At 57.5% G+C, this 14,026-nt stretch overlaps 1 protein-coding gene across 4 annotated transcripts in view; it reads right to left on the bottom strand.

Moving 5' to 3' along the window:
• The window catches only part of LOC137352746 (pleckstrin homology-like domain family B member 3), a 61,369-nt gene that overhangs the window by 13,828 nt on the left and 33,515 nt on the right, over positions 1–14,026 (bottom strand). For all 4 annotated transcript variants that reach the window (XM_068018507.1, XM_068018508.1, XM_068018506.1 and 1 more), the window contains 2 exons: positions 13,797–13,899; positions 1,595–1,796 (listed from right to left, as the gene is read on the bottom strand). In XM_068018507.1, the coding sequence (XP_067874608.1) occupies positions 1,595–1,796; positions 13,797–13,899 (305 nt within the window). The remainder of the gene's footprint in view (positions 1–1,594; positions 1,797–13,796; positions 13,900–14,026) is intronic.

Genomic DNA, 14,026 nt, shown 5'->3' with positions numbered 1-14,026 from the left:
CGAGTGTGGTCTTACCGAGGTATATGGAGACTGGAACTGTGCACAGTGCTCCGAGTGTGGTCTAACCAAGGTATATGGAGACTGGAACTGTACACAGTGCTCCGAGTGTGGTCTAACCGAGGTATATGGAGACTGGAACTGTGCACAGTGCTCCAAGTGTGGTCTAACCAAGGTATATGGAGACTGGAACTGTACACAGTGCTCCGAGTATGGTCTAACCGAGGTATATGGAGACTGGAACTGTGCACAGTGCTCCGAGTGTGGTCTAACCAAGGTATATGGAGACTGGAACTGTACACAGTGCTCCGAGTATGGTCTAACCGAGGTATATGGAGACTGGAACTGTGCACAGTGCTCCAAGTGTGGTCTAACCAAGGTATATGGAGACTGGAACTGTGCACAGTGCTCCGAGTGTGGTCCAACCAAGGTATATGGAGACTGGAACTGTGCACAGTGCTCCGAGTGTGGTCTAACCAAGGTATATGGAGACTGGAACTGTGCACAGTGCTCCGAGTGTGGTCTAACCAAGGGATATGGAGACTGGAACTGTGCACAGTGCTCCGAGTGTGGTCTAACCAAGGTATATGGAGACTGGAACTGTGCACAGTGCTCCGAGTGTGGTCCAACCAAGGTATATGGAGACTGGAACTGTGCACAGTGCTCCGAGTGTGGTCTAACCAAGGTATATGGAGACTGGAACTGTGCACAGTGCTCCGAGTGTGGTCTAACCAAGGGATATGGAGACTGGAACTGTGCACAGTGCTCCAAGTGTGGTCTAACCGAGGTATATGGAGACTGGAACTGTACACAGTGCTCCGAGTGTGGTCTTACAGAGGTATATGGAGACTGGAACTGTGCACAGTGCTCCGAGTGTGGTCTTACCGAGGTATATGGAGACTGGAACTGTACACAGTGCTCCGAGTGTGGTCTAACCGAGGTATATGGAGACTGGAACTGTGCACAGTGCTCCGAGTGTGGTCTAACCAAGGTATATGGAGACTGGAACTGTGCACAGTGCTCCGAGTGTGGTCTAACCAAGGTATATGGAGACTGGAACTGTGCACAGTGCTCCGAGTGTGGTCTAACCAAGGTATATGGAGACTGGAACTGTGCACAGTGCTCCAAGTGTGGTCTAATTAAGACGACATCCTTGATTGCTGAGTATAACTGGCATGTACACTGCACATGAGGACTTGTGTTTTATGATATCATTGACTTGACCTAATAAAGAGTATGCATCATCTAGTTGCGTGTTTCATGGAGAAAGAGTCTTTTAAAATATCCAATAGCTTCACAGAATGACGTAAGCGAATAAATGACAATATTTTGTGGAAACCGAACACTGATGGAATATCGATCACGAGCCGGCTATTTGGCCAAGAGTGGCAGCACTGATCTCCATCTGGATAATACATCCACATCTGGACGGAGTTTCCAAGAAGATCAGATACCAGATTCCTGCCAGCCCATTGCCCCCCTTCCACCCCGCCCTGGGGGCGATGAGCCCTACCTCGGCCCACGCCCGCCCGCGATTGCCCTCCTGGGGTTCGTGCCCACCTCCCCCCGCTAGTGGAGCCGTACCTCGGCTTCCTACCTGTGGAGGCTGGACGTTGGCGATAGGGCAATACAGCTGCTCGTCTGCGTGCTCTGGAGACGGGGCTGGTCAGTGGGGCCTGGCGGACTGGGGAGCCGCACTCCAAGCGGAGGGCAGGACACCGAGGGTCTTGGCATTCCAAAACTGTTACTGCGATGCAGAGACACAAGAGACAGGAGGCGCATTGGAGCAAGGGCAAGGCCTGAAAAAAATACAACCAGACACAACAATCACACAACACCCAACATGCATTTCTATAGCACCAATACCATCCCCGGGCGCTTTGCATGTCTCAAACAATGTGTCATCGAGCCACATGAGGAGATATTAGGGACCGGCAACCAAAAGCTCCAACAAAGAGGTCGGTTTTTAAGGAGCGTCTTAAAGGTGGAGAGAGAGAGGCGGAGAGGTTTAGGGAGGGAATTCCAGAGCTTAGGGCCCCAGGCAGCTGAAGGCACGGCCGCCAATGGTGGAGCGATGGGAATCGGGGGATGGGCAAGAGGGCGGAATTGGAGGGAGGGCAGAGATCTCGGAGGGTTGTAGGGGCTGGAGGAGGTGACAGAGATAGGGAGGGTTGTAGGGGCTGGAGGAGGTTACAGAGATAGGGAGGTTTGTAGGCGCTGGAGGAGGTTACAGAGATAGGGAGGTTTGTAGGCGCTGGAGGAGGTTACAGATATAGGGAGGGTTGCAGGGGCTGGAGGAGGTTACAGAGATAGGGAGGGTTGTCGGGGCTCGAGGAGGTTACAGACATAGGGAGGATTGTCGGGGCTCGAGGAGGTTACAGAGATAGGGAGGGTTGTAAGGGCTGGAGGAGGTTACAGAGATAGGGAGGTTTGTAGGCGCTGGAGGAGGTTACAGATATAGGGAGGGTTGCAGGGGCTGGAGGAGGTTACAGAGATAGGGAGGGTTGTAGGGGCTGGAGGAGGTTAGAGAGATAGGGAGGGTTGTAGGGGCTGGAGGAGGTTACAGAGATAGGGAGGGTTGTAGGGGCTGGAGGAGGTTACAGAGATAGTGAGGGTTGTAGGGGCTGGAGGAGGTTACAGAGATAGGGAGGGTTGTAGGGGCTGGAGGAGGTTACAGAGATAGGGAGGGTTGGAAGGGCTGGAGGAGGTTACAGAGATAGGGAGGGTTGTAGGGGCTGGAGGAGGTTACAGAGATAGGGAGGGTTGTAGGGGCTGGAGGAGGTTACAGAGATAGGGAGGGGGTGAGGAGGGGATTTGAAAACAAGGATGTGAATTTGAAAATGGGAGGTGTTACCGGACCGGGAGCCAGTGTAGGTCAGTGAGTAACAGGGGGTGACGGGTGAATGGGACTGGGTGTGAGTGAGGTGAGCTGATGTTTATGGAGGGTGGGAGATGGGAGGCGAGGCAGGAGAGGTTTGGAAGAGTCGTGTTTGGAGTTAACAAAGGTACGGATGAGAGTTTCAGCAGCAGATAAGCTGAGGCAGGGATGAAGCCGGGCGATGTTACAGAGGCAGATGCAGTCACGGGGTTAGATACAGAGTAAATCTCCCTCAACACTGTCCCCATCAAACACTCCCAGGACAGGTACAGCACGGGGGTTAGATACAGAGTAAAGCTCCCTCAACACTGTCCCCATCAAACACTCCCAGGACAGATACAGCACTGGGATTGGCTGCTCTCTGATTTGGGAGCCTGAGTGTTGAGAGCCTCAACGAGGTGCAGCTGAGAGTGCTGGTGGCAGTTGGAGGTTGCAGAGGTGGAGAGAGGAGCTGCACTGAGCAAGGGAGAGCTTCCACAAACAAGCAGAGGAAAACTCCAACAACAATCACCTTTAAAAGAGAAGAAAGTGACATTCTTTTTTTGTTGGAAACAAGGCTTTGTCTGGAGGTGGGTGCTGAACACCAGTAATTTACTTTGGACTGTTGGGGGAGGAACAAGTGGCTGGAACAACAAGGGGTGGGGCTGCCAATTCAACAGGAGTCTGTGCTGCTGCAAAAGCACACAGGGAAGCTCCCTCCCCACCCCAATTGCCAAGCCTGGGTCAGCTGAAGCTGCCCAGCTAAACAGACGGAAGGGGATAGATAGTGCCTGGGCAGCTTCAGCTGACCCAGGTGAAGACGACTCCCCCAACCAGAAGACCGGAAGATCAACTTCAAAGACTGTTTGTTTTAAGTGTACTGTGAGCACCACCTCCAGAAAGCAAGTCATCCCTTCCAGCCTGCCTTTGCCTCTCCTCTCTTACCTCAGCCTCTCCACTAACCTGTTGTTTGTTTGTTTGTCTTTTCAAATTTTTCTGTGAATCTGTTATTTAGTGTGCAAGTCCACAATTTGGGGTGGGTTTAGCTCTTGGACCCATGGCAAGCCCTTCATCACCGGTGGCGGGGCCCTCTACTACCTACGCAGCTGCAGCTTCTGTGGCTGCCCACGTGGCCCCGTCACCCTTTAAATTATTGACATGCAGCCATGGGGTGAAGAGCTATCCCCACCCCAACATGTCTATTGAGGCCTGCGTTAAGGCAATGGCCGTGGTTGTCGGCCCCTCGGCCATTGTTGCGGCCTCAAAGATGTATGGGAAGGCTGTGTTCTTTTTGAAGACCGAGCGGGCGGTGTCCCTGGCCCTGAGTAAAGGGCTCACTGTGGGGGGGACCTTCCTGCCAGTGGACCCTCTGGGGGCCACTGCGCATCGGATAATGTTGTCCAACGTCCCACCCTTCATTCCCAGTGAGCTCCTCCTCCCCCACCTGCACCATCTGGGGGAGGTGAGGTCGGGGATCACCCCAGTCCGGCTTGGTCTTCGGGAGCACAGCCTCCAACATGTCTACTCCTTCCGCCGCCAGTTATTTATGCAGCTGGCGCGGGAGGAGGACACGGAGGGCCAATTTAATGTGGAGTTCCAGGGGACGGCCTACCGCGTCTTTTGGACCTCGGACGGGGCGCGGTGCCACGTCTGCAAGGGGGTGGGGCATGTTCGGAAGAACTGCCCCAACCTCCCGGCCGCCAGCTCCACCTCGGCGGCCCAGAGTGGTTCCACAGCACCTCCTCCCACTCCCCCCGCACATCCAACAGACACCGCTCAGTCGGTTCCGGAGGCTGTGGTTTTCACGAAATGCGGCCCGAGTCCGACTTTTATACGCCGCCGCAGAGTGTCTAGTCAAAGTTAACGGGTCCTTGACGGCGCCCCTTCGATTTGGGAGAGGAGTGCGTCAGGGGTGCCCCATGTCCGGCCAATTGTATACCATCTGCGTGGAGCCCTTCCTGTGCCTGCTTCGCAGGAGGTTGACGGGATTGGCTCTGCGCGAGCCGGCCATGCGGGTCGTCCTCTCGGCTTACGCCGACGACGTGCTCCTCGCAATCACAGATCCCGTTGACTTGCGGAGGATGCGCGACTGCCAGCAGACCTTTTCTGCCGCGTCCTCCGCGAGGATCAATTGGGAGAAATGTTCCGGACTCCTGGTTGGTCAGTGGCGGGTGGACTCCCTGCCGGAGGAGATGACACCTTTTGCGTGGAGCACCACGCACCTCCTCTATCTGGGAGTCCACCTTAGCCCCGCTGAGGAAGCCTGGCCGGCAAACTGGCAGGAGTTGGAGGCGAAAGTCACCGCTCGGCTGGGGCGCTGGACAGGACTGCTCCGAGTGCTTTCCTACAGGGGCCGAGCGTTGGTCATAAACCAACTGGTGGCCTCCATGCTGTGGTACCGGTTGGTCACTTTGGCCCCGCCCCCTGTATTTGCCACCAAGATCCAGAAGAAACTCGTCGATTTCTTCTGGGGCAAGAGGAAACACTGGGTCTCTGCCGCGGTCCTGAGTCTCCCGATCGAGGAGGGCGGCCAGTCGCTGGTGTGCGTCCGCACCCAGGCTGCGACTCTCCGCCTTCGGACCCTGCAGAGATACCTGTACGTCGAGCGTCCTCCCAGATGGTGTGCGCTGGCGACGTATTTTTTCCGCCAGTGTCACTGCCTTCAAGACGACACGCAGCTCCCGGTGGAGTCCGCTAGCCGCGCCTCTCTGAGGGAGTTGCCTGTCTTTTACCGGGATCTTTTCCGAGTCTGGAACATGGTCGCCTCCAGTCAGGGCGCTCCCCCGCCGGCGGAGGAGAGTGCCTCGGCTGTCCGGGCGGCCGACTCCGGGGACGGTCCGGCGGGCGGAGGAGTAGCCGGAACCCCCGGGACGCCCCTCACTGCGGGTGGCGAGGGGGCTCGGGAGTGCGGAGCGATCCCGGCCGAGCTGACCCCCGCTCGGCCGGAACTGCTCATCGGACCCAGGCCCCGAAACCCTCCTCGGGAGCCGGTCCCGCACAACCCGAGCCGCCTCTCGGAAATGCCCTCCGTGCCATTCCAATCGGCGCGGAGGGGTTTCCTGTACGGGCTGCTCCTGCACACTCTCCACTTCCTCGCCCTCGTCAGCCGGCCGGACACGCCCTGGCGGTCCGCGTTGCCATCTGGCGGCGAGGGGAAACCCCGATGGAGGTCTCTCTACGCGGGAGTCTTCCCCCTTTACATCGGGGACCTGGGGTGGAGGGTGCTGCACAGAGCAGTCCCGTGCAATAGGCTTTTAAGTAGGTTCACGGACTCCCAGGACACCTGTACTTTCTACGGCCTGGACGAGTCCGTGTTCCACGTTTATACGGAGTGTGCGAGGTTGCAGCCCCTATTTGAGTATCTGAAGGGGCTGCTCCTCAAATTCTGGCTGCACTTCAGTCCCACGCTCCTGATCTTTGGGCACCCGGTGCGGAGGGGCTTGGGCCGGGAGGAGGATCTCCTCGTCGGTCTGCTCCTGGGCCTGGCCAAGGTGGCAATTCACAGGTCCAGGTTGCGGGCCGTCGGGGGTTCCGTCCTCCCCGATTGCCTGCCCCTCTTCCGCGGTTACGTTCGCGCCCGGGTGTCCCTGGAAAAGGAGCATGCGATGTCCGCCGGTACGCTTGAGGCCTTCCGCGACCGGTGGGCACCGCAGGGACTGGAGTGCATCGTCGACGCCAAGAATGGCATTTTAATTTGAGTTTTTTGTTTATTTATCTGTTTTAATAAAGTTATTTTAAAACTGTAAATATGTACATAAAGGGGGCCTGAGGGATAAAGGCCCCCTCGATGTGAAAAATATAAAAGGGGCCTGGGGTATAAAGGTCACCTTGTAAAAAAGGAAAAAAAAAGAAAAAAAAAAAAAAAAAAAACGGGGTTAGATACAGAGTAAAACTCCCTCTACACTGTCCTCATCAAACACTCCCAGGACAGGTACAGCACAGGGTTAGATACTGAGTAAAAAAAAAAAAAAAAGAAAAAAAAAAAAAAAAAAAATGGGGTTAGATACAGAGTAAAACTCCCTCTACACTGTCCCCCATCAAACACTCCCAAAAAAGAAAAAAAAAAAAAAAAAAAAAAAAAAAAAAAAACGGGGTTAGATACAGAGTAAAGCTCCCTCTACAAAAAAAAAAAAAAACGGGGGTCAGATACAGAGTAAATCTCCCTCAACACTGTCCCCATCAAACACTCCCAGGACAGGTACAGCACTGGGATTGGCTGGTCAATTTGGAGCACTTCCTGCCAGCAATCAGGGGGAGCAGCTGCACCTGTGCTGCAGCAACTGCAGAGTGGAGAATGGAGTAATTGGAGAAAGTGGAGAAAGGTGAATACAGAGTGGAGGGAAACCATCAAGGAAGGCTGCAATTTTTCTGGAAAGGTGGGTGTCAGGGCACCTGAAAGACTCTGAAGTTTAAACTGTTTGGGGGAGGGAGAAGAGGCCTGAAGACTCAGGGGTGGGGCAGCCAAATCCAGTAAGGGCCCCTGTGTTTGTATTGGTGTTTGCACACAGGGAGCTCCCTCCCCACCCCAACTGCCTGCTCGGGACAGCTGGAGTTGCCCGGGTGAAGACTGTCTTGTTAAAATCAGAAGAGGAGAGTACCGGGCGGCTCCAGCCGTCCCGGGCGAAGAAGCCTCCCCCAACTGGAAGACAACAAACAGTTTTGGACTAATTGTTATAAAGGTGCTCCAACCGGCAGTTGGAACAAACATCCTTTTCAGCCTTTCTCTCCCTTCCTCCACTCAGTCGCCTCAGTCACCTATCCTCCCCATTTCCTTTACCATCCTACCCCATCCTCCTCTACTCCCACTCCACCTTGTTTAAAGTTTGCTTTTTTAAAAAAAATTGTGTAAATTTGTTTTGTTTCTTGGGGGTGGACGTGGCTCTTAGACCCCATGGCAAGCCCCTCTTCGCCGGTGGCGGGGCCTTCCCGTTCATATGCTGCTGCGGCTGCTGCAGCTGCACCTGTTGCCCCGTCACCGTTTGCTTTATTAACAACGAAGCATGGGGTCAAGAGCTACGTCCACCCGAACATGACCATAGAGGCATGCGTGAAAGCAATGGCCGAGGTTGTCGGCCCTTCGGCCATTGTTGCAGCCTCTAAAATGTACGGGAAGGCAGTGTTTTTCCTGAAGACCGAGCGGGCGGTGTCCCTGGCTGTGAGCAAGGGGCTCACCGTGGGCGGGACCTTTCTGCCAGTGGACCCCCTGGAGGCCACTGCGCAAAGGCTCGTTTTATCCAATGTCCCACCCTTCATCCCTGGTGAGCTCCTCCTTCCCCACCTGCACCATCTGGGGGAGGTAAAGACGGGGCTCACCCCAGTCCCGCTCGGTCTTCGGGAGAACAGCCTCCGACACGTCTACTCCTTCCGCCGCCAGTTATTCATGCAGCTGGCGCGGGAGGAGGTGACAGAGGGCCACTTCAATGTAGAATTCCAGGGGACGGCCTACCGCGTCTTCTGGACCTTGGACGGGGTGCGGTGCCATGTCTGTAAGGGGGTGGGGCATGTTCGTAAGAACTGCCCCAACCTCCCGGCTGCCAACTCCAACTCGGCGGCCCAGGGTGGCGACGCTGCACCTCCTCCCACCCCCCCTACACCTCCACCAGATACCATTCAGTCGGTACCGGAGGGAGGGGGGTGACCGTCCAAGTGGAAGGAAGGCGCGGAGGAGAAATAAACATCGAGAGGCGCGTCCCCTGGACACCGTGACACTACCCGAGCCTGAGCTCAGCCCAAGGCCCGATCTCGGGAAGTCAACTTACCCCAGGGCTGGGCTCAGGCCCAGGGTGACTAAAAAAGGAAAAAAGGGTGCGGAGGCGGAGGCCTCTGATGACATGGAGGTCTCTGAGTCTCCGCGCCCAAGTGCGAAAAAGAGGAGAAGGCACCCCTCCACAGAAATAACACAGGGCCCTGAGGTGCAGGGCCCATCTGTTGGAGGGGAGCTGCCTCCTGTTTCTGGTCCTCAGGTGCCCCCTACCGCCACCACCAAGGCTGCAAAGTCCGGGCAGGTGCTCCCTATTCCTCAGGATGGAGGGGAGGGGATGGCCCCGGTACGTGAGGCCCCTCCTGAAGGAGTAAGTGGGGCCCTGCTTGTGGTGGGGGAGCCTGGGGACGCCGCCCATTCTGCCACTGCTACTGGGTCGGGTGCCCTGAATGAAGGGGAGGGCGAGGCCCCAAAGGGTCGGGCCTCCCAGCCGGAGTCCACCACCAACCAGGAGACACCCGACCCAGTTATAACTGAGAATGCTGCCCCATCTGCTGGGCCTGTGGGTACTGGCGGAGCGGGAGATAGCCTCTTCTCTCCGTCTCCAGTCTCGGCTCCGGCTGGTTTCCCGGAGTCCGGAACTTCTGTCTCCCCGGACCACTCATTGGCCTGGGGATGGAGGTGGATGGGGGTCCTGAACCGCTGGTGCCTACAGGCTCCAGTTTCACAATAGAACCCAGAGAGGACTCCTCCGCCATCGATCCTGGGGGTGGGATCGTGACGGAGGCGGGACCAGCTGGCACGGCCGGGACGTCCGCCCCACAGTGTGTGGTAGATGTGTCGGCCGCTGGCGGTGATGACCCGGAGGAGGATGGGGATTCGGTGCGGGGCACGGAGGATGATCTTGATTCCATCGCCAGTGAGGTGGTGGAGTCCCTCGTGCCTCCCACCGAATCTCCTCTCATCCCCACGGCGGAACTCCGGGATTTCCTCGCGACTTGCAGGGGTTGCCGCAATAAAGTTCAGCTGGCCCTCGACCGTTGGTCGAATCTGGCGCTGATCATACAGTTCGTCCGTGCCGCCCTTAAGATAGCGGGCAACTGCGCGGACGTGAAACTGGTTGAGAGGCGCCGTTTTGATGTGTTCCTCAACGGGTTGCTGGGGGAGTGGAAGACCAGGTACACTTCCACTCCCTCCTCACAGTGAGGTGTTGGTGACGGGTTTTAAGTACCTTTGACATGAAGATAACCATAGCCAGCCTCAACATCAACGGCAGCAGAGGGGCTCACCGCAGATTTCACAATCTCTCAGTCCTTAGGGAAGGGAGATACACGGTGAGCTTTCTGCAGGAAACCCACACCGTTCCGGGAGACGAAGCCACCTGGTTCCTGGAGTGGCAGGGTGGGGTCTACATGAGTCACCTCACCCCTATTTCTAGTGGGGTAGCTATCTTGTTGGCCCTGACTTTTCAGCCGGAGATCTTGGGGGTCAAGGAGCGAGTGCCGGGCCGCTTGCTCCACCTCGCCGTTCACCTGGGTAGCGTGCCGCTCCACTTTGTGAACGTGTACGCGCCCAGGCCCGGCGAGTTGCAAGCGCGCTTCTTTGAAGAAGTGTCCGCTCTCTTGACCTCCATCGATAGTGGCGAGTGCATCATCCTCGGGGGGGGATTTTAACTGCACCCTCGAGGTGGGGGATCGCTCCGCTCCCCAGCGCGGCCAAGCGTCGGTGGAGATGTTGAGGGGACTGATCAGCTCCCTTAACTTGGTGGACGTCTGGCGGAATCTCCATCCCGACTCCAGTGCCTTCACGTGGAGGTCTGGAGGAGGAGGGTCCCGAATCGACCGCCTCTACTTTTCGCAGGCGTACGTCTCCCGCGTCTCGGTGGCCTCCATGCGGCTGGTGCCGTGCTCGGACCACCGCCTGGTGTGGGCGGAGTTCACTCCGCTCCGCACGCGGGCGGGGTCCGCGTACTGGCACTTTAACAACCGGCTGCTGGAGGACGTGCGATTTCGGGACTCGTTCTGTCGATTCTGGGCCGACTGGAGAAGGAAGCAGGGGGGCTTCCCCTCCTTGAGGCTATGGTGGGATGTGGGCAAGACTCACATCCACGTCTTCTATCAGGTGTACGCGAAGGGGTCAACCAAGAGGCGGGAAGCCGAGATCGGGCGCCTTGAGCGGGAGGTGCTCGACTTGGAGTCCCGCCTCGGTCATGCCGTCGTGGAACCGGCCCTGTGGCAGGCGTACAAAGAGAAGAAGGGCGCGCTGAGGGACCTGCAGCTCATAGGGTCCCGAGGCGCGTACGTGAGGTCGCGGATCCAGATCCTGGAAGATTTGGACCGCGCCTCACCCTTCTTCTACTCGTTCTAAAAATGGCGGGTGTCCGTAAGCAGCTCGTCGAGCTGCTGGCCGACGACAGATCCTCCATCACGGATCCGGAGGGAATGGGCCTCCTGGTCCGTACTTATTACAGTGCGTTGTTCTCTCCGGATCCGTCCAGCGAGGATGCGCGCAGAGTTTTGTGGGAGGACCTGCCGCAGGTCAGCCCGGAGGGCGCCGAAGGATTAGAGGCTCCGCTCACGTTGGCGGAGCTGACTGGCGCCCTCCACCAGCTCTCGAGGGGCAAATCCCCAGGGCTGGATGGGTTGACCGTGGAGTTCCTCCGGGCGTTCTGGGGCGTTCTGGGACGTCCTGGGGGACGATTACGCGTGGGTCCTGTGGGAAAGCCTGGCGACCAGGGAGATGCCCCTCTCGTGGCGCAGGGCGGTCATCGTCCTGCTGCCGAAGTGGGGTGATTTCCGCCTGCTTAAAAACTGGCGTCCAGTCTCCCTCCTCAGCACGGATTATAAGATCTTTGCCCGGGCTATGTCTACCCGCCTGGGCTCCGTGCTGGCCCACATGATCCACCCCGACCAGTCCTACAAGGTCCCGGGCCGGTCCATCCAGGACAACATCCACCTGGTCCGGGACCTGATCCATCTTTCACAGAGGACTGGTCAGTCGGTCGCCTTTCTCTCCCTCGATCAGGAGAAGGCGTTCGACAGGGTGGATCACGAATACCTTTTCGGGACTCTGCGCGCTTTCGGACTCGGGCCGCATTTCGTGGCCCGGGTCCGACTTTTATACGCTGCCGCAGAGTGTCTGGTCAAAGTTAACGGGTCCTTGACGGCGCCCCTTCGCTTTGGGAGAGGAGTGCGTCAGGGGTGCCCCATGTCCGGCCAATTGTATACCATCTGCGTGGAGCCCTTCCTGTGCCTGCTTCGCAGGAAGTTAACGGGATTGGCTCTGCGCGAGCCGGCCATGCGGGTCGTCCTCTCGGCTTACACCGACGACGTGCTCCTCCCAATCACAGATCCCGTTGACTTGCGGAGGATGCGCGACTGCCAGCAGACCTTTTCTGCCGCGTCCTCCGCGAGGATCAATTGGGAGAAATGTTCCGGACTCCTGGTTGGTCAGTGGCGGGTGGACTCCCTGCCGGAGGAGATGACACCTTTTGCGTGGAGCACCACGCACCTCCTCTATCTGGGAGTCCACCTTAGCCCCGCTGAGGAAGCCTGGCTGGCAAACTGGCAGGAGTTGGAGGCGAAAGTCACCGCTCGGCTGTGGCGCTGGACAGGACTGCTCCGAGTGCTTTCCTACAGGGGCCGAGCGTTGGTCATAAACCAACTGGTGGCCTCCATGTTGAGGTACCGGTTGGTCACTTTGGCCCCGCCCACTGTATTTGCCACCAAGATCCAGAAGAAACTCGTCGATTTCTTCTGGGGCAAGAGGAAACACTGGGTCTCTGCCGCGGTCCTGAGTCTCCCGATTGAGGAGGGCGGTCAATCGCTGGTGTGCGTCCGCACCCAGGCTGCGACTCTCCGCCTTCGGACCCTGCAGAGATACCTGTACGTCGAGCGTCCTCCCAGATGGTGTGCGCTGGCAACGTATTTTTTCCGCCAGTGTCATTGCCTTCAAGACGACACGCAGCTCCTGGTGGAGTCCGTTAGCCGCGCCTCTCTGAGGGAGTTGCCTGTCTTTTACCGGGATCTAATCCGAGTCTGGAACATGGTCGCCTCCAGTCAGGGCGCTCCCCCGTTGGCGGAGGTGAGCGCCTCAGCTGTCCGGGCGGCCGACTCCGGGGACGGTCCGGCGGGCGGAGGAATAGCCGAAACCCCCGGGATGTCCCTCACTGCGGGTGGCGAGGGGGCTCGGGAGTGCGGGGCGATCCCGGCCGAGCTGACCCCCACTCGGCCGGAACTGCTCATCGGACCCAGGCCCCGAAACCCTCCTTGGGAGCCGGTCCCGCACAACCCGAGCAGCCTCTCGGAAATGCCCTCCGTGCCATTCCAATCGGCGCGGAGGGGTTTCCTGTACGGGCTGCTCCTGCACACTCTCCACTTCCTCGCCCTCGTCAGCCGGCCGGACACGTCCTGGCGGTCCGCGTTGCCATCTGGCGGCGAGGGGAAACCCCGATGGAGGTCTCTCTACGCGGGAGTCTTCCCCCTTTACATCGGGGACCTGGGGTGGAGGGTGATGCACAGAGCAGTCCCGTGCAATAGGCTTTTAAGTAGGTTCATGGACTCCCAGGCCAGCTGTACTTTCTGCGGCCTGGACGAGTCCGTGTTCCACATTTATATGGAGTGTGCGAGGTTGCAGCCCCTATTTGAATATCTGAAGGGGCTGCTCCTCAAATTCTGGCTGCACTTCAGTCCCACGCTCCTGATCTTTGGGCACTCGGTGCGGAGGGGCTTGGGCCGGGAGGAGGATCTCCTCGTCGGTCTGCTCCTGGGCCTGGCCAAGGTGGCAATTCACAGGTCCAGGTTGCGGGCCGTCGGGGGGTCCGTCCTCCCCGACTGCCTGCCCCTCTTCCGCGGTTACGTACGCGCCCGGGTGTCCCTGGAGAAGGAGCATGCGGTGTCCGCTGGTACGCTTGAGGCCTTCCGCGACCGGTGGGCACCGCAGGGACTGGAGTGCATTGTCGACGCCGAGAATGGCATTTTAATTTAAGTTTTTGTTTCTTTATCTGGTTTTAATAAAGTTATTTTAAAACTGTAAATATGTATATAAAGCGGGCCTGAGGAATAAAGGCCCCCTCGACGTGAAAATAAGAAAAAAAAACAAAAAAAAAAACAGGGTTAGATACACAGTAAAGCTCCCTCCGCACTATCGGCTTTGTCGGGTTCGATCTCCTGTGACCTTTGCCCTCTCTCACTCATGTTCTACTACGTTCAGGGTTCAGGTATTTCTCTCCCTGTCTGTTACCTTTCTCGTGCAGAGAGACGGGTCTTTCCAATTCCTTGGTTCTGTGACCCTCCCGTTGCTTTCGCGGTAAACTCCCGGAGCCATTCCAACAGAGAGGGTGTTCCTGTGGAGGAAAACTGAAGGGTGAATCCTCACATTACCAGACGGGTACATACTGAGAGAGAGGGGGAAAGAGAGAGGGAGGGGAAATGAGAGAGAGAGAGAGAGAGAGAGAGGATGAGCAAGAGAGA

The sequence above is a fragment of the Heterodontus francisci genome, chromosome 39, assembly GCF_036365525.1.
Source record: "Heterodontus francisci isolate sHetFra1 chromosome 39, sHetFra1.hap1, whole genome shotgun sequence".
Classification (NCBI taxonomy): domain Eukaryota; kingdom Metazoa; phylum Chordata; class Chondrichthyes; order Heterodontiformes; family Heterodontidae; genus Heterodontus; species Heterodontus francisci.
The sequence above is the reverse complement of the archived record's forward strand: the minus strand, read 5'-3'. Positions and strand labels throughout refer to the sequence as shown.